Raw genomic sequence first — 21,466 nt, forward strand, 5'->3', positions numbered from 1 at the left:
GACTGCCTAGCCCACTGAGGTCACTGGTTGCTAGAAGCTCAGCGGGACACCATCAAGAGTGTCCCGCTCAGCTCCCTGGCAACCGATGATGTCAATGAGCTGGGCAAGAATGTCATAGGTTGCTAAAAGCTCTGTGGCTGCCCCTCTGCCACCCCCCACATCAGCTGCCCCACCAATGAGATGCTGCCTGAGGCAACAGCCTCATTATAGGAAGGCCCCTGAGTCTCCCTTATTGGGTAGAACATTATTCTATTTTGGCTGGATCCACATCTATCTATGTTATTTATGTGCATTTTATAAGAAACATCTTGCGTGCTGCATTTTTGGTGAGCTTTCCAGCAAATGCATTTACCCTAGGGGTTATGGGTACTGCATGTGAAACACGCAGAGAATGCCCAGGAGTTGAAGAAAAACGCAGCGCTGCTTCTACCGTGATGACATAAAAATTCAACAAACCCTTATTTATGGACCAAATACCTTAAACCTGATTTGTGGCAGACATATCATGGGCATGATTGATGTTTTCCCTCAACACAATTGGAAGCTGTAGGTTTGCTTTGCTTTCTCTGTGAGAATAGTGAGGTCTACCAAAGTAAGAGATGTACACCAGATATTTCTCTTTACATGTTCACTGAGCAAATTAACTGAAACGATTGGACTAGTGGGCAATCAATGTTAGGAAATAAAAGGCGACAAACCAATGTGAGAGAGTTCATTTGGCACTTTAAAAATCATATTAATTTGTTGGTTTGCATGCTCACTCACCAACCACTTACATTCTGCAGACTTCCAATCTTCCAATGCTTCCTTCAAATGCACTAAAAGGAACAAAGGAACGCTCAAGTAAAATATATAAAATAAACTATGAGAAGCATACAGGGAGCATAGCCTAGCTGATAAAGAGGTCCAGTTTTCATCCCAACATTGCTGTAGTGCTCTAGGCCTCTCCTCTCCCCTTTGCCTGGTATCTGGTGATCCTGACACAAATCTGCTAGTGATGTTGAAACAGCCTTTCTACTGTCTCTTTCACACTGATAGCCTGATAAAATAATGCTAACAAGTTTCTCACTGCCACCAATCAGAATCAAATCTGGCTTTCTAAAGGTTGAATGTGATTATAGACACTGGAAACAGAAGTTACAGAGCCAAGGCTTTTGGAAGTATACTCCTACTGCCCTCCTTGTTATCAGGTATAGAGGTGCGTGTGCTCTGCAAAGGATTACACACAACTTTTTGAACTGACTATGGAAGGGTTAGAATGCCTGTCAGGATTTATTACTGTATGCATCCTCACTACATAAGTTTACCATCTGTTTAATTGTCCAGGTGACCATTGTTACCGAGACAGAAAGTCTTGGCAAATCCAGAATTTTATAATAAGGCCTCATCCACATGAGGCATGTTGCCCCGTACAGCATGAAGGGCCATTTTGTGATGTGCCTGGAGCTGTGGGAAGAAACATGCAGGCAGCTCATGTAACTCTATGTGGATGTAGGAGCTGTGCCCTCTCTCACACTGCAGCTCTGAGTTTTGACAGCTGCACACATGCGGTGTATGGCCTCGGGTGCAGACATGATGGATCCAGGTTCGTACACCGTGCGCAGCTGTCAAAATTCGAAGCTGTGGGAAGCAGCGTGCGAGGGTGCACAGCTTCTGCATCTCCATTGAGTTACATGAGCTGCCCACACACTTCTTCCCTCAGCTCCTGCCGCATAAAAAAATGCGGTACAGGACAACACGCCCCTTGTGAATGAGGCCTTATGGTGAAGTGAGGTTAAATTTTATAATGAGACACCTGTTCCATTGTCTACGAGGAGATTTTCTCTAACTTTGCAGAGATTTCCTGACACTGTTGCATCTCTACGACAGGAAGTAACAGAAGTTCTTCTCAATGGGATACAGACGGGAAAACATAAACTGACATGGATCTGAAACCCTCCCAACTGTAGCGAATGCTATAAAGTGGAGTTCTGGCTATACATATTTTTATATTTATAATTTTGCTTATCAATAAAATAATTTATTGATAAACCTGCATATAATAAGAATTCCTTTATGAGGTACAGTGATGCTGGTGAACAAGAACCCACCAACACAAATGAGAACTGGCAGGTAGTACCTCTGATTCATCAGACAGCTCCGGCGCCGGCTCGTTTGTCAACAGCATTCGGTAGTAATGCATCTGATGATTATATCACCACTATACAACATCTCCCAGGTTAATTGTCCCGTCTGTATAGCTTGTCAAATGAACCCTCCTAAATTGTAAATGTGAGCAGAAATAAATTTTGCTAATAGGCTTATCTAAATTGAAAAGTGCAAGCTAATATAGGAAAAAGCACTTGCCTTGTCTGTGTGATTGAAAATTTACAGCAGAACATATTGAGAAGGTCACGCTATATAGTGCCTGACAATATAAAGTGCTTCCTGGGATGGTGGCCAGTTCTCAGTATATTGCTTTATGACATCGTATAAGGGCAGTATTAGCTAAATTTAGCATACATTATCTAGTCGGTGCACAGTCAATGGTCCTTGTGCAATATGTCATTAATTGAAATGTTCTCTATATTAAGGTTGCTCTTTGTAGAGCTAGAATTTGATTGCAGTGCACATATAATGCAGCTTTTTTTATTTTATATGCTGTTAAATAAGAAACACAATAGCAATACAGCTGGATGAAAGCAATGGAAATGAGTCTAAAAAACGAACTGACCACCTAGGCAAACTCTTCTTCTGTTTCCAGCTTACTCTGCAAGCAGTTATGTCCATATGGACCAGGTAATCCAAAACTTGTTTTAACTTAATCACCAGGTTTTTGTGGAGTCAGAACAAGATTGCAGTAGGTATAAAAAGCTAAGCCTGCCTCAATCACTTTTGAGCCACGATTACTGGCTTGTGGCCTTTAGAGGACAGAGTGTTTGCCCGCACTGGTGGGGGCCCACCCTAGCAGCTCACACACAGTAGACTATAAGAAGGAACCGTAAGTAGCTGGTAGTTGTTGGGATGTGCCTATTAATCAAGCTTCCTACACAATAAAGGATATAAGAAGTTACATTTATGTGGATGAAGTTGTTGATGTGAATCTTGAAGAAAATGTAATTGTAATATTGCTGTTTCTTTTTCCCGTATGTGACAATGTCCTGACCTGGGGCTTCTGTGTAAGTGTCCTTGTTCTGCATGCTTTTGTTGAAGCTTTTTTCCCACTGTTTTGTGGGTGTTTCACAAGGAATCTACCATGAACTGCATTGATAGTCTAAAGCATTACAATTTTCTCAAATGAAAAAAACAAAATGGAGAGGTTGATTAAATTGTGTCCCAAAATATGATTCTGGGTTGTCTACATAGTCCTGGAAGAACGGCACACAGACATGGCTTTCTTCAGGTAGGGTGGCACCAGCCCCCATTGGATATCTAAAGGTTCTGCATATAAAATAAGTTCTTTACACTTCAACTTAAAACAAACCTTCCATAAAACTACATATGATAACCTCCTCCTTCCCCAATATTGTGGGCACCAGTTGATACCTTTAAGGTCAATGCCTCCTTTCTGACTGCCCTGCAAAGCAAGGCTCCCCTTTGGCAATGCAAAGAGCAGACATGCCTCTCCAAAATAATAGCTCTGTCACCCATCAATAGGCTCAAGCACTGTTTGGTGGGAAGAGGGGAAAACCCAAAAGTTTGCATACTGACTTTCAAAAAGTCACAATTTGCATAGGAACTGTCTTCGTGCAGCAGTATGTAGGCTGCCATGTCGCTCTTCGGATAGCACTGCACAGCCAAACTCCCCTTTGGCAATGCAAGGAGCAGGCATGTCCCCCCAGCATATTAGATCGAGGTATCTGAGTGAACCATCGCTAGGCTCAACCACTGATTGGACGAGGGGTAAACCCAAAAATATGCATACTGACTTTCAAAAAGTCAGTATTTGCATAGGAACTGTCTTCATTCATGTAGGCTGCCATTTCTGATATCCATATATCCAAATATGATATCCAAATATGATATCCAAATATGCTAGTTACTAAGCTGTCTCTGGCTTTGGCACTTTGTGAGTTGCTGATCTGAAACAAATCAAGTTTACTTGTTCATGAAAGTACAATGAGGTTATTTCATAGCCAGGTACAGCTATCTATGGTGCCCTGTAATGACTAGCTACCAGTCTCCTACATCCTATACTTAGACCAGTTAGTTTTTGCATCCTAAAGCAAACATTGAACAATTAACTACATGAGAAGTGAACTGAAGTGAAGGAGATATAAAGATTCCATTGTAGATTCCATTGAATTGCTACTAACCAGATTGGATTGTCCTGATAAGCATGTCACGTTCATACTACAAAATTAATAAGTTATTTTACTGTCTGGAAAATATAACTGTTGTTTGAATATTCACCTGATGGTTTTCATGTGTGGTTTATGTGATTTACTAAGCATTTGTTGACACTGTTACACTAGATTGTAGTAGACATTTGTCAGTAGTGCTCTTAACTCCCTAGCATTTTAAAACTGCCCAGAAACAACCTAACTGCCCAGATAGCATTATGAACCAGGCCTCCCTTACTAGAAAATGGCTGCCTCATAAGGTTCAGGTAATAGCTAGCCCTTACATCTGTACTATTTCTTCAGCTAGGATCATAAAGTGAATACCAGCTATAAAAACCTGATCTAACCCTTCCCTTCCAGTGTCATAACAGCAGAACATGGCTGCTTGCGGGCCTTGGTTAGAATGGGGGTAAATGTTTGACCATGAAGTCTCCAGTGAAAAGAGCCAGATGTACTGGATGAGTTAGCAGTATCCTGGCTAGTCACAAATCCCTTTATGTGCAATAAAGAGCATTATTTTAGATGTCTTGACAGTGTTGATGTATTACGGTTAGAACTTCTGCTAATGCCCACCCAACTGAAACAAACAATTCAGTCAAAAATCCCAGAGTGCCTCCTCAGCTAAAACCTGATAAGACAGCTGAGGTTTGTACTGTAGGTCTGCAAAAAAGCCACAGTGTAAAGAAGTTGGTATTAGACATATAGAATAAATGTGTGCAGCAGCATAAGAACATTAACAATTACGTAATAATATAAATACTGTGGTGGTTAAAGATGGTAAACCATGGTTAATGGTTAATAAATAATTCCCTGCACTGGTGCCCCCCATCTTTCTTTGCAACCTCTATCCTCAGCGCTGGTCCCTATTGGTTTACTGACTACTAGGCCAACAGCTTTCCTGTTGTCTGTCATTGAGATATGCATACATTTATGTTAAGATCAATCAACGCAGACGTCTAACTTTTAGGTTTTCTCTAGTTGTAGGTAATGGAGCTGACTCCTAAAAAATATCCTGCTGGCTCCTGCATTGGACAGACTAGCTCCTGAGTTCCACATTTATTTGTCCACCCTTGCTGTAGAGCTCAAACCACTTTTCAACCATTATCCTTGTCATCCTCAACTCAAAGTACCAAATCTGCCCCTCGTTTTACCTCAAATTAACTTTAGGCTTTGATCTTAGCCATAGTTTTATGACCTCAGTGAGTCCGATTGTCCGCTCCAAATCCTAGCATGGTTTTAGCCATCTCACATCTGTCTGACTGTAACTTCCCAGAATCTTCTTCAGTAATGATCAGCAGATCGCTGATATGAACATTATAGTAGGAACAGAATATAACCCCGAGTTCCAAAACCAGAACCAGGGACATTTTTAGGGACACACCTCCATTACCTGGAACGGTCCCCAGAAATTACTGTAAATTTAAGTATAAAGTAGAACTGTGCCAATTTTATTTCATGATATCATCTTATGTTAAAAGGACAGAAGCTGACTCTAGGGATTCGGTCCCCAGATGCTGTCATATAAAAACATATACCTCAACCCCCTCCAAAAATACCAATTGTTCCTGAGCAGAGTCTGCTTTAATATTTTGTTATTGCATGTTGGTTGCTTGTTGCAGTGCCCCTTGCTAATGCCATTACCCAGTTTGCGGTGTAATGAGAGTGTTCTTTCTATGGTTTGGTTTATATGCAGTGAATTTTAGTTCGACTTGAGGTGGTGTTTACTAACCAAAGAACTCTGTTGATTATTTTGCAAAACAGTAAAATGTACATTTCATGTACAATGTATTTCATGGTGATGTTCATTTATGCTGTTTAGCTTGATGTGGACATAGTGATTGAGGTAAACGTGGAACACAAAGAGCTGAACTGTAGCACAACCTACGAGGTGCCAGAGGTGATTTCAGATGATGAAGAAGATGACGGTGGGATAGTTATACTGGAAAAGCCCACCATATTCAAACCTCCTCGGCGGAAGGAAAGACCGGTGGAGGTATGGGAAAATGATGGACTACTTTAACACAAAGTGCTCTTGGCCAATCGGATACATTTAAGTAAACTTACATTGCTAGTATCACAGTTTGTGATTCCTGCTCTAGAACTTAAAGTGACATTAAACTCTAGAGTTAAATCTTAAAAATGCATTCAAGTAACTTAACACCTATAATCATAACAATGTATCTTATTTGTGTATCACTCGGCTGTAGATCCTCAAATCATCTCTGAATTGGTGCTGACACTGTCCACTTCAAACTCACTCCTGCGATGGTCTACAATCGCACATTTAGTTTACTAATTTGTATTGAGATTGTAGTCTATTATGCAAGTTTAGAGTGGCAGCTACTTTACAACACACACAGAGACCATGGGGAACAAAAGTATCCCCCCTCCAGAAGGAAGGACAGTGTCAGCTCCAATTCAGAGATGATTTGAGGATCTACAGCCGAGTGATACACAAATAGGATACATTTTTGTTAATACGTAAGGTACTTGAATGTATTTTTAAGATGTAACTTCTGAGTTTAGTGTCACTTTAAAGGGTAACCACCTTTTTAAATTATATACTTTTATATAGAATTAATTATCTGTTTTGTTCCATTATGCTAATTTGCGGAAATTGCAATTTTGCCCAACCAATAAAGTTGACCTTTTGCTTATTGCAATGGGGGGGGTTCCCAATGCTGTATAGATTCCAGACACAATGTAATGGCTGTTGGAACATTAATAGTAAACTCTAGACAACTGTAAATTGAGCCTCATGACATTGAGCAAAATCTGAACATTTCTATTAGGGAACAATGGCTTTGAGCAGAAAATCCCAGTTGATCTTTCCACAAACACAGTATCCTTGTAACTTGCTGTGACTGAAGTCACCAACAATCTTCGTCCTTCTAAGCCATCTTGCCCCTATGCAATGGAGATGAAGCAAGAAAGTCGTGTTTGTAGTCAAAAGCAGGAGCTCAGCCTAGTGAAACAACCATGGCCCCTTCCATAGATACAGTACAGTGAGTGAGCTTACTGTAGACACCCAGGGACAGAAAATGAGTTATTGGTAGGATCGCCATGTTAAAATAAAGAAAAAAAAATGTAAAAAGAAGAAAAATGCAGCCACTACATCTAAGGACTGTAAAACTCCAATATATTACATTTTACAGTTATAATATATTACAGTTATAATGGGGGTCCAATTTGTACTGCTGCAGTTGTATTTTATCTTCTGTTATGGAAAATGCAGCATAGGGAGAGGAGGGGACCCAGTTTGTAGCAGGAAGAGTGAAATTCCCTGGTGGGTGAGAACTCTGGCATAGTGAACATGCTTCTAGAGCCCCCTAGAGATAAAAGACACCAAAAAGTGACCCAACCAAGTAGACTATACCTACAGCTGGAATACTGGCTTTGTATAAGTCAGTCAGATAAATCCTAGGTATATCCAAATTTGAAATTCAGTTTAAGATGCACACTGGTAGACTGAATCATCGGCCGGCATATTGTTGTGCATCGAGTACTCACACAGGTGAATTTTTTAATATGATGATTTATGTTACATCATAAAATATCAAGCAGGAGGAGCCTGGCATCATGGCTTTGCATCATAATAGAGGTGGGCTGCAGAAGATGCATAGCGAGGAGCACAACTAAACCATGGAGATAACAAAGGTCCTTAGTTCTCCAACAAGCACTCAAAACTGAATACCAGTTTTAATGAGGCTCATACCTTGCATGATACTTATGTTCAGTGAATTTGAGTGTGCGTGCTTGTCTAGCTCAGGGGTAGGCAACCTCGGCTCTCCAGCAAGTTCCATGATGAATTGCAAGACTGACAGCCATATGTATGTCTCCCAGAGCCGCTTTAAAGTAATTTTACCACAGCTGGAGTGCTGGTTTCCTACGTCTGGTCTAGCCCATGTGCCAAGGTAGGCCCTAAACATTGATAAGTTTGTTTCTCCCAGTATCACTATTAAAGGTCCTACATAGTATGCTGTTCAGCCACATCTACAGTAGACTGAATAAAAAACTGATCCATGGGGTTGTTATGAGTTTAATTAAAAGATGCGCAGATGCTGATAAATTGCAGCTTTTCTTACTTTCATAGAACCAAATTCAGTTAATCTTGTGTGTAATGTTTGAATGCCCAAGCATGTTTTGACCAGCTGTAGGATGGCCTTTGGGTTGAAGCTCCAATAACTGACAACGTGTGCAAGTGATTTTCATTCTTTTAGAAATGTCATATTGGTGTCATAGTTGACCAACTTGGATTACACAAAAATGTCTACCAGATGCATAGCTTGAAGAATCTGCTTGTGTGAATTTTTCTTCAGAACTTTGAAGGCGACCATTTAGGTGGACAATTCATGTTCATCTTTATTGGGGTCAAATGTTGAACAAACAAAGCAGTAAATCATGGTTTGGTTAAATAATAGACACCATCAGTGAAGCATTGACTATGATACTTTTATTGCATATATTTATAAAGCAGTTAATGTGACTTTCATCAAACATTCTCTGGTGGTGAATCCATCACTGTAACTTAAAATGCGTGCATCGGGAAGATTCACTGTAGTGAACATTTTGTGAATGTCAGATTTACTATTTCATTAATATGCCCCCATGTTTTGAAAACTGGTCAGTCTTTAAGAAGGGTTACCTTACAGTTGCTCCCCAGTTAAAGTGGAACGGGGCTGCGGGAAGATTTGCCATAACCTTCGAGTATGCACAGCAAGACTTATGACCCTGCTCATACTTGTTTTGTTTTATCTTATTCAGAATGTGGACGGGGCTATTGTATTCAGGCAGCCCCAACCCAGGTGGCTGCCAGAATACCCAAACAGTGACTGCTTCTGATAGGACGCAGTCACTGTTTGGCTGAGAATTTTCAACTTGGCTCAGTTGATTTTTAAATTGACGTTTGTAGAACTGGTTAGTGCTGACAGGGCTACCTATGGCTTGGATCTTGGCCAATTCAGCAGATTTCTCAGGAAAAGTTTTTTTTCCCAAATGGAACTTGCCGCTAACTGGTATAGTAGTGATTAATATACGTTTTCTGTTCTCTTTTACAATCCTGAGAAATTCATAGAGATCTGGGTGGCCCATTTTATCTGCTGGTAACAGAGCTATTAACAAAAATGGGATACTCATAGTTACCACTGAGTAACTGCCAGTAGTTATCAAGTTATCTAGACTTCCAGGTAACCACTCAAGGCTCAGTAGCAAAGTGAGCACAGTAGACCCCTTCTATATCAGCATTCATTAAAGTGTGACTGTACCAAAAACTTTTTTTAAACTTTTAGATGGAGTGGAGAAATGTCATAACGTCTGTCAGGTTTCCAAGGTTCCATAATACTAATGTCTGGGGACTCTGATGCGAGCATCAGATGGAGCAGTCCATGCTCCCCATACGTTATCCACAGCAAAAAAACATCTTCACACAATGATCAGCATTCAATAAAACTTTATTGTTCTGGAGAACGTGCACATAGAAGTCCCACTTTTGATCTCCTCGCACTGACGCATTTGACCTGATGATGGGCTTAATTGTGAATGTCTCTACACTTAAGCCCTTTTTCAGGTTCTGAGTTCAGGTTTTCATTGCTGTCCTAGCCTCATCAGGCTAGGACAACATGAGGTTGCCCTACAATTTCGATCTTCAGACACCCAACAGGAAATAATTGTAAATCTTTCCATAATGAGAAACAAATCCACCTATGAAAGTTGACTTTGGATCGGATCAATGAAGTTTTGGCTTGAGTATTACATTCAAATTTTAAGGCCAGTTTCGTATATGGTCTGCTTATAAACAATATGCAGAGCCATTTGTCCTGTGAATCTCTGAGAATGTTCGTTCTGCATGACTAGAGGCATAAATGACTGTTCTTTGTATAGTTTCTTTTTAGGTCAAATGTAATATAATTCCGCAATATGGCCATTAGATGAAGTTGAAGAGCATAGGAAGTAAATACTTATTCTTAGAGATTCGCGGGCCCTCCAGACTCCTTTGGCTTCTCCTATAAAGTGCTTGATTTTTAGTAGAGAGAATATTTATTTTAACACTTGTTTTGTTTTGTTCTTGTTAAATTGATCAGGGAATAAAGAGTGGAGACCACCGATGCCATGCGCCTCAGTTAAAAGTAATCAAAGGACTAGGTGATGTACATATATGTAGCGGTAGATATAATGCATGGGCACAAATGACGGCTGTGCCTTGCTTGACTGCAGCTGTACAAGTGCATGGTACAGTGGAAATGATATAATTCATGGGACAACCTGCGCAATTTGTAGCCGGTCATTAGTACTAAGGCTTTTAAAACGGGTAATTCCACTTTTAATTTAACAAAATACTGATGCGTATATATACATACGTATACAGATTACATACTGTATAATATATATATATACTGTAATTTTGTGGTAATATACTGTAAAGGATCGTTCTAGTTCAGTCCACAGTTATCTCTGCTTTTCCCAAGCTGCAGAAAAGTTCTTCTTTGGTTCTGTGTAGGTGGATCCGGCAATAAAAAAGCTGGTTCCCTGCATGTGCTGCTTCTCTCCTAAGGCTGTTGTCAGCTTTACTGTGCTTGATTTGCAGTGACAAGCAGGTTTGTGTGCTCTACAGGAGCCGTCTCTTCTTTACCCTGTAGGGCAATCCAATGTGTACAGATTATCAAAGGCAACCAGCAAAAACAAATAAAAACTGTGTTGGGTGGTACTTAGTAGTGGTGGTGGTGGTGGGGGGGAGGAAGGGAGGAAAGGTAATTTACCTGTAACACAGAAAATGGAAAATGCACAGCCAATAAGGGGATTGCTATTTAAAAGATAGAAATGGTCTTATCTGAGATGAAGAGGGAGCATTACATAAAGTACAGTGCAGGACTGGCACTGCCTTACCTGTATTCCAACAGCAGAGATTTCTATAATTTACTAACCGTTCTGAATAAAATCGCAGCAGTCCCTTTTAAGCTGCACATACACGTTACACTCTAATTGTACAATCTCTCTAAAATTTTTCCTCAATGTTCCTCAATTGCCTCAAAGGATATAAATCCACTTTGTGTGCACTAAATAACTTTGTAAGCCTAGATATTAGGTTGTAAAAATAGCAGTGACATCATCACTGTGCTGTTCAAAGCCTGTGCGGAGAGCAGAACTGGAGCAGGCCCCACTGACTACAGACTGTGCTTTCTCCCAGCCGGATTGTTGCAATACTGGGCTGTAGTCCTGGGCAGGAGCACGCTCGTAAGGGTGGCTTACATGTAGAAGTTCACTTCCCATTCTAAGCTTACTGCTCCCACCTCAAACTCAGTTGGAGAGTCAGTGAGCACACTGTGGTAGTAGTGGTGCAAAAGAACTGATTGCTGTGCATTTGCTAAAAATTCAACATTGTACAAACCATAATGGCAGTTGCTGATACCAAGAGGAAGTGTTGACGGTATTCACATTATTATTATTATTATTCATAGTACTTTTATATAAAGTAGTAATTGTTAAATAATTTTCATATGATGAATGTTTAGTGGTTGATGAACAATCTGAAACTTCCTGAAGGAGTCGATGAGCTCAAGAGTTTTGGGACCCCTGCCATAGATGGGCAGATGTCCCATCACTAACAGTGACACCTGAGGGGTCTGCCCATCATTGTTGCATTGGTTACATTTTGTCTTGATGACCACTGTAACAGAATAGAAAGTGATGGAAAATCCAAAATGTTAAGTTTTTCCCTGCCTCTGGAGGTAGCGGTAAATTCTTCCAATGAAGACACCACCATGACTGCATAAAAGAACAAAAAAAAAAGGTCAGAAGTGTAACCATGGCCTACTATTTCCAGAACTAAAATTGGCTTTGGGTACACTTCAGCTTGACTCAGCATGCAATCTTGGCACACGTGTAGTGTGAGGGTTGCTTCGTTTCCATGGATGAAAGGACAATTGTTCATTAAGGCCCCATTCACGCTCGAGATTGGGGCCCATTTGGTGAGTCCTCACAAGTTGATCCGTGAGACTCATGCGAACAGCTATGGGTGGGGTGCACACAAAGCAATGACAGGGCCCGCAGCCATTTATGTGTTATCGAACATGTGTTTGCATGTAATCTCAGATTGTCACATGAGTCTCACAGACCAACCAGCCACAATTGCAATAGGACCTTTCAGATAATTTCCAATTTGTAAATGTCATCAAGTACTCCTGACACTCTCATATTGGCACTTGTTAACCATGTAGAATGAAATTATTGTCAAAACAAATACAACGTACTAAGATCAGTTACAATGAGTCGTCCATGAGTTGCTTGGAGAATTTTTAGCTTTTTTGAACTTTGCGGACTATGTAACTGTGAGCTCAAGATTTTATATGAGGGCAACAAGCAACGCCACATACAAAATATGAAAGTGGCGTCCATAATTGCTTTCAGTGTTAACTGTCGGTGGTCAGACTAGTTGATCAGCTCTTGGCTTTATAGAGACCTCTAGCACTGTAGTGTAGCTACACATAGCGTTTCCTTCGAGCAGGGCCGGATTTCCCACAAGGCCATCCAAGGCCTGGCCTTGGTGCAGCAGGGAGTAGAGGGGCAGCAGGGATGTGGAATTCCTATCTCCCGATGCCCGACATGCAGTTCCGGGGGTTGGACGGGTGGTTGTTTTCTACATTTAGCCACTTGTTTTGTACAAGTGATCCCGGCAATGTCACCGATATCACTTGTAAGCAGCCTGCAGGTCTGCCATTCTTCATGGGGGGAAGGGGTGGGTTGGCGGGTAGGGTGCGCACTGAGGAACCTGGCCTTGGGGCAGCAGACATAGTAAATTCGGTCTTGCCTTCAAGGCTCCACCAACGTATATTTGAACCTATGATAGTGGCGTTCTGAAACAGATACATATGCTTATATCAGAGAAGAGTTAGAGAAACAAAGACTGATACATTATCCACACAGTATTTGTAATCTATCCTGTGGTCATTGAACATTCTTCATTATGTGTTCTAACAAACACACTCGAGCAGATGAGATGTTTGAATTGCTATTGAAGGTCTGAAGCTGAAAACCACATTCTTGTCCAGGCCCATACAGTTCATTCATTTCCATATGTGTGTCTTTGTTGTAAAGACCAAGAGATGAGATAAGTATGAAATTCTGCTCCCTCTCCACCTCTCTCTCTCCCTCTCCTTCCCCTGGTTGATGTCTTCAGACACAGGAGAGGCCGAGCAGAAGGTCGCTCAGTCCCCACCCAAAGCTGCTGCCGTGAAAAGAACTGAAGAATCAAGGAGCAGAACAAGCTTAAAAAAGCCACAATAAGACTCCATTAACCATGAGACTGCTGGTTAATGTGAGTATCGCACCCTTTCTACGTCTTAGAGGTGACAGATGAGCACATACTGTCGTATGTTATAAATGATTACATTTTGGTTGGTTTGGTTCAATTTTAAAAGTTCATTCCTAAGCAGAAGTTGGTGGCACCTGACAAAGCTTAATTTACAGGACATACAAAGCATGCAAAAGCTTGATGAAAGTAACAAAAATATTTTTAACCCTTACATACTTTATTTAAAAAAAAAAAGTGTTTAGATATGCATGAGGTGACAGGGTCTCTTTAAATCACTGCAGACACACTTATTTATACATAAATAACTGCTACGGGTCTAATTGGAGTAGATCCTCAGATGAGGACATTTAAGTTGTGAATTACTTCAGTATACATACCACAACGCTGCAGAGTTGGCGGCACCCTGGGATCTCCTGTGTTGGCTTGTCACTCCAGGGGGCGTGGCTATCATCCATGCGACTTCATCCCGGCAGCTTCCCCTTAGTGGGCAGGGCCAGCTGTCCGTTGCTGCTGTGTTGGAATCCTGGGCTCCGCCCTCCAGGGATGGCCATGCTGTGAGTCTCTGCAGGCAATTGCAGGTTGACGCTGCGCTGCTGCTGCCGATTTGCCACCCGACCCTTCCTCTGAGCTGCGGGCACCTGTAATCAGGCACAGGCTGCCCGCAGCTCAGAGGAAGATGCCCGAGATCGCACTTGCCAAGGACCTCGGCAGCCGCATCTACGAGAAAATTTAAAGTTCCGGTGTCGGCACTAAGTGTCTTGTGTCTGGTTGCCCGCTGGCTGGACACCCGTACACAAGACGCCAAACCTGGACTGTCCGGGTGAAAACCGGACGGGTGGCAACCCTACCTTCTCCCCATTAGCCAAAACAAAATTAAATGTTTTGGTTAAGTTAGGCTTCAAAACTCAGTGAGACCGCGATTTTGTACTGAAACCTCGCCCCTGGCGCCAAGCACTTGTTCTCTCCAGTCATCTTTCCAGACCCAGAAGTAATCGCAGACGGGGCACTAAAGAGGGATTTAAGGCGTAATATGCAAATTTAGTTGCAGATGTTGGCTCCTCTTTGGAGTGATGGGGTGGGATGTTCTCTGTCACTTTCTGTTGCAATGAAAAAACTATGAATTTAGGGCCAACCCTGAACAAAATAAGCTTACCAGTGTTAAAGCAGTTGTACATTCCTTTGCCTCAAAAGCAACCCCTGGTCATTCAGACTTCCTTCTATACTAGGCAAATTTTCTTTTTTACAATACCGGAGAAGTACAGCTCCCACTGTACTTACAAGCTGCTTGGATGAGGGGTGCAGGTTTCAAAGACCCCAGCGCTGCAGTTGTGTCTTTGCCTTCCTCTCCTCCAAACCATTCACAAAATGAAGCGTGGAACTGTTTGTTTTGTGAATGGCTTGGAGGAGAGGGAGGCAGAGACTCGATTGCAGCACTGGGGTCTATGAGACCTGCAGCACTTACATCTGAGCGATCCAGATGCCTAATAGACATTCTGCAATCTCAAATGAAGCCTCGTTCAATGTACCAAAGAAAATAATGGTTAGACTGCACATCATATGAGCCTTCACCCTCCGGTTAGCTTGGATGAAATTGCATCCACTATAATGAGACCAACACAGAGGTTTATCCTTTTAGTGGTTACATTGAGCTTCTTAAAATTTAAAATCAGAAGAGTGTGTAGCAGAATTATAAACTGCATTACCATAGCAAAAGAGCAAAATTATACACTGATTGGCCAGATTATAATGACCACCTGACGTTTGTCGGCAAATTAGCTATAATTTTGCGCTGAAGTTGCTAGAGGGCCAGACCATTATAAATAGCACGAGGACATTATATAAAACTGCAATGCCATATCACAAGAGCAACATTATATATAACAGCTGGTACTTTTTTGCTCATAACAACTGGTAATGCTGACTATAGCTTATTGATGTAAAATTTAAAAAGAGGCCCATTTTACTGTAGGGAATTGTTATACTTCATGACTTTTAGGACCCTGTGCTTATGAGGCGTATCCAGTTAAAGATACAGAAAGGGCCCCGAACACCTGGCATGGGAAGATAGGTATGTGTATATAGAAACAGATCCATAGACACCAGTTATACAATATATATAAAATATACACCGTCATTATCAGGTAATGACAGGGACCATAGGGTGCTTGTGCTTACTTTTAGTTTTTTAATGAATTGGCATCTGCTTAGGTCGCTAAGGTGCCTTCATGGCTTAATGGAGGTTGGAAGGGTGGGGGCTCCATGCTTAGGCATTAGTTAGTATTCGTTTACACTACAGCATGTGGCCCCTTATGGTAGTCATTGGTTTATGGTAATATTTATTTATTTTTGTGAAGAAAGATTTGCATTCAATGATATTTATTTAAGTGGCCAGTTGAGTACTGAATACGAGCAATTGCTTTGGGCAGAGCACGGCAGAAAATGCTTCTACTGCTGGGCCGGCCATTGCATGATAATAAAGACTGCTAAAGGAGATTTACAATTTCACTGGAAATGTAGCAACCTGATGAGACCTTCTGTAGCACTACTCCTCTCTGAGTGGTTGAGGATGACCACCAAGATGGCATGGCAGGCTAGCATTTAACTTCCCAGGGAAGAATTCTTGGCTTACTGTGGGGTGAAAAGGAAGTTGGGTGCTAGTTGCTTTAGTCTGCTTAGGGTTTTATTTACTCAACTTCTTTGGGGATTGAAAGCAATTTCCATGGTCTGCACAGCAGGAGCTATATCTGCTTTCTCCATATCTGAAGGTGGCCACTTTGACCTGCTAGAGCAAGTCCCTACTGCTGTATATGACTCCTTGACTGAAGAAAATAGTTCTCTGCATTCAAGGCCTTAAGCTAGCCATAGGCCTACAGTTTGGTGTGCAGATATGATGAGACCACCTGGAGGTATATCTGTCAGCTAGGTATGAAATAAACACGTACATTTGGCATGAGTGTTCATGGAATGGAGTAGGAAAGCATAAGGAGGAGGCAGCATTGAGGCAGAATTAGGATTCAGAATTAGGATATTGATGTTTCTAATCCTGCTTCCATTTGTACTGCTCTGCCTGACTCCGGGTCCGTGGTCGTCTCCTGACTTTTAGTGAAAGAGGACTGTCCCTTCAAGTTATGAAAATGTATTTAGGTACTTTTATGTAAATTGTGATTCTTATACATTTACATTATCCATCTTCTTTTCAGCCTCCTCCCAGAGTCCATAAGCCTCGATTAAGGAAGAAAAGTACCTCTGCCTCTAATACGGAAACTGCGTGAGTGCAGCCAACATCAAGCACCACAGAATGTCTCTTCACTGCCTTAAAAGAGCAATTCATACCACATGACACAGGTGGCGCCAGAGTTCAGACAGCAGGCGTGACTTTTCCCAGAACCCCTTGCTCCCCCCCCGCCCCCCACCATATCCGTCAAACTGTGCTCAGCTTTCTGTCTGTAGCTGCTGATTTTTAACCGCTACAAGGAAATTCAACGCCGGTTACCTTATTGGTTTTGGGCCCCCGCTTGGAACAATGTAAAAATGTTCTCCCCCACCTCCTATGTGCTGCCTGAATCAAAATGGAGGCTGCAAGTGCCCTGGACAAACACGCTGACTATTAATTTATTATGGATCCGTGGCCACCATGTTTGGTATGGGTGTTCTATGAAGTGAAATAGCCATGTGTTGAAAAGTGATGTTGTTTTTTCTCTGTACCTACTACATATTTGCATATTTCCTTTTGATGTCTGAACCTGTATAAATTATGTCTCTATATGTGTCTGTTTGGAATGTGATTTTCAAAGACAGATGTTTTTTTTTTTTACACCAGTATTACTCAATTGAGGCCCAATTGGACACCCCAAATTATCGTAAGTAGATTATGAGTCCCTGGAGAGTATACAGCTTACTGTGGCTTTAAAGTGTCTTTAAAGGTCATGGTATTGATAGTAGTAGTTAGTCATATTAAACTGGACTTGAAGATATTTCACCACTCCACTCATCCCAAATAGCTTCCTTAGTTGCCCACAGTCACCCTTATCCATACACCATGGTGTCATGAAGTGTGTCAATGTAAATGCTGAGGTTACACCATGGTGCTGTGGAGTCTGGGACAGGTGTTTACCTTGTGGGTATTACCATGTGAGTTTTATGTTTCTGACACTCACTTGAACTGACAAAGTCATTTGGATGAGCTGTGAATCAAGTCCTGGTAAATGTGACTAATGGGTATAAACTTTAGGACACCAGGTTGCCCAAAAGTGGTGGAACAGGGTTCAGCTTGAAACAGAAGGGACTCTACACCTAAAATGTTAAAGGAGACCTGTTATTTGTCACGCATGAGTCTCCCAATCAATGCTGGAAGCTGCCATTGCGTGACTGTTAGAAGCGGATTTGGGTCAAAACACATCTCTGTGCAATCTTCTACAGTGATGTGTCTGTCCAGAAAATGGGCATTGGGAGTCTCCAGCCCCATATGAGAACCTCGACTGTGCCACCTGAAGGTTTTCCTGACGTGGTATATTTAGGAGATATACATTTGGTAGAAAAGGCAAAGAGTGAAATTCACAAATATATTTATAAATATGAATCCCTTGCAAGGACCTTATGTAGATAGGTGTTTGCAGTTGAGATCAGTTTGAGATCCCTTTGACCTCCTTCTAATCTGCTTCTGACCTCACTCCTAAGCTGGTCATACACTGCTCGAACTTCAGTCAGTGCCTGCTGAAGTCGAAATTTGAGCCGTGGGTGGCCCTGTCAGCATCTCCACGCTTCACAAAAGACCATTTGCAATTAACTTTTGTCGAAGGAGCCTGTTTGAAAATTCTCATCCATCCAGTCAGATGCAGGTGCTGGTCAGGTATTCAGGCTGGAGATGCGGTTGTGGTGAACCAATGCATTTCTCTTGTTCAGCGCACCAGACTGAATAAGGAAAGTTCGAAGCACGTATGGCCAGCTTAAGTGACCTCAAACTGCTTTTGCATTCCCATTGACTGGCATGGGTAGAAAAGCAGCTGTGACATGAACAACTGCCAATGTTCGCAAGCCCTGACCAGACTACGGGAAAAATATAAGACCTGAACTACAAATGGATGTTTTCATAAGGCAATATGCAATTTTCAGCAACCCGCACAACCATTGAGTTTCAAAAGTACTCAACTTTGTACATACACTTCAAAACAAAATAAATAGAGCTGCAATAGAAGAGCAGTACATATCACCACGTGTCCCTTTCCAGGGCTCCCGCTGCCTGCCCTTATTGGACAGCTGCAAACATATTAGACAGCATTGCATATGTGCAGTTAGGTAGCCCAGGTAGAATAAGTTGCATGAGCGCTCCACCCTCACCCAGACCATTTGGACTGCCTAGCCAGCAGGTCACAGGCATGACCAAGCTGGTCAGGGGGAAAAATGGTCATGGAATGAGGGAAGTGGCTGTTTTTTTGTTACACATATTTTTAATAATGTACGTGGATATTATTTCAAATAATCAAATAATTTCTATTAGCGTATCAGTTAAATATTAACTTATCTGGTTGCTATGGGTGGATTACTGCATTTTACATACTGCCTTAGAAAAAAGTCTGTTGGAGGCTAATTTATAAAAACCACTGCTCTGAAATAATTAGTATTGTTCCCTACAGTAAGCAAGCAGTTGTAGGCTTTTTATTTTCTGACTTGAGGCATGCAGCCTAATGGCCAGGCCCACTATATTTGTAGTACATCTCTGCATGGCACTGAACAGTCTCAAAACTGACTTTTTAGACTTATTCAGTAAAATAGTGCACAGAGCCTAGTGCAACCAATTACAATTATGCTTTTAATGGACTGACTCCAGTAAAGTGACTTCTGATTGGTTGCTACAGGTCAATGTATTTTGCACAAGGGGGCTTTGCTCATTGCACTGGTGGAGCTCCAGAAAAGTGATATTTAATCTTGCTGAATAAGTTCCTTACTTCTCACATGCACCGGGCAATGGAATCATTGAATCTCATTTGTTGCTAAGGGTAGCTGCCTTTTTCTTGTCTGTTCCAGATCTAACAGATTAGCTCCATATAGCATAGATGTAAGTAAATGCAGATCTATCACTAACATGCACTACTCCAGCACTATTAATGTATGGTTATGTAAAGGTGAAGACCTTGGTTAATTTATGATATATATATTAAGATAAACCTACGTTGATGCACCGAGCATACCCGACAAACTTTTAATGACAGTAAAAGCCAGCCACCCAGTCTGCCCTAAGGTCCATAAGGTCTACGTTAGGGCTAATAAGTTAGGGTCCATCAAAGAACTGAAAATTGGGATTGTCCAGTTGTCGGAGCACTTGTGCAACACAGCAAGCGCCAATCAACTTATGAATGTGCTTTTACTGTACTAAAATGACCCATAAAGAAGTAACACCATTTCCAAAATTAGCTGAACCGAGGAAGCTTCTACAAGCCGTTAGCTCACATCTCAATTATATTATCTTGTCTCCTCTCTAGAGTAGTGTGAAGCTGCTAAAACCTTTGTTAATGACAGCTAGTAGACAGATAATTCTATAGGTACATAGATTTTGTATATAATGTTTATATTTTATTGTTATTTATGATCACAGTTGAGAAAACAAAGCAATTTCTGCACTTCTAAACAGAGTCAAATGCTTTATGAATAGGTGGTAAGCAACTTGTTTCAAGGGTTATTCCATATGTGTAGACATCACATTAGATTATATATCCGCAGTAGGACCTGTGCATCTGAATCTTCAAGATAGCAGTTTTTTTGTTGTTTAGTCTTTCCTACAAGTACCTTGACTAACAGACAATATCTCAATTTATTAGTGCATTGAATTAAATTGCACTGGTTCCGGCTACTATGAAGAACAAGCTGGTGTTGACCATAATGAACATTATGGTTCAATGATGACCTTAATGAACATTATGGTTCTATGAGCAAACTTGTTTATGAGATATTTGTTTTCTTGTCTATGAGCGATAGGGGGAATTAGCAATCGGATAGGTAAGAAATCTTTGTCCGACTACTTTTGTTTCCCCTGATAAGCTGGCAACTAATGGTGTCTATGCACCCCTCTCCTCTGTATAGACTAAACATGACTGCTTGGCTGAGCGGTGACTTTGTGCTTAGGAACCCTCCAGACACACACAGGACCATGAAGGTGGTCAGATTATGTCTGCATGTTTATGTTCTCTCTATTGTATTTGGGAGCCTTAGGGTTCACTTGCTGACAGACTTAAAGCTGAATAACCCTGTGAAAGAAGAAGAGGAATGCTCACCTTTCCGGAGTGCAGTAAGGAAAATTTTCGATCTCTTCATGATATACATGGCCACCGCCACTGCATCTAACCCTTACGAGTGTCTTGGAGGGTTGTGTTCCTGCTGCCAGCAGGGGTTTCTCCTGCCAACCTCTGTGTCACTAATTTGGTCTTTAATAATGTAGGTGTCACCAGGAAGAACCTTAGCCCAAAGCTCAACTTTGGGCTCCATAGACTTTTCATGACCTCTTGAGGTCTATACCAACAGTATGTTCTGGCCGGTCATGTGAAACACAGGGTCCTCTTCCTATTCGGCCTTCTCCCAGCAGTGGGCAGTCCTGAATGATGCAAAGAGAGTCAATGACATGATGACATCAGTTCTGCTCTCTGTATTAATACACTGTGAGTGCATGGTGCCGTCCTCAGGTGGACGGGCCATGATGACCTGCATTAAGAGAATATCTGCTGTCCTTGGGATGAGAGACGCTGGGCATCATTCAACCGGGAGGACATCTTGTCTTGAAGTAGAATTAGTGCGGGAGACTGCTTTGGTATGAAGTAGGGATGCACCGATACTAGTATTGGTATCG

General features: G+C 41.6%; 1 protein-coding gene across 1 annotated transcript in view; it reads left to right on the top strand.

Annotated features, from left to right (window-relative positions):
* The window catches only part of REEP1 (receptor accessory protein 1), a 50,935-nt gene extending 33,455 nt beyond the window's left edge, over window positions 1-17,480 (top strand). The window contains exons 8-9 of the mRNA XM_018568435.1: window positions 6,158-6,315; window positions 16,830-17,480. Coding sequence (XP_018423937.1) covers window positions 6,158-6,315; window positions 16,830-16,901 — 230 coding nt within the window. The 3' untranslated portion in view covers window positions 16,902-17,480. The remainder of the gene's footprint in view (window positions 1-6,157; window positions 6,316-16,829) is intronic.
* The last annotated feature ends 3,986 nt before the right edge of the window (window positions 17,481-21,466 follow it).

The sequence above is a fragment of the Nanorana parkeri genome, unplaced genomic scaffold (assembly GCF_000935625.1).
Source record: "Nanorana parkeri isolate BGI_ZX_2015 unplaced genomic scaffold, ASM93562v1 scaffold1188, whole genome shotgun sequence".
NCBI lineage: Eukaryota > Metazoa > Chordata > Amphibia > Anura > Dicroglossidae > Nanorana > Nanorana parkeri.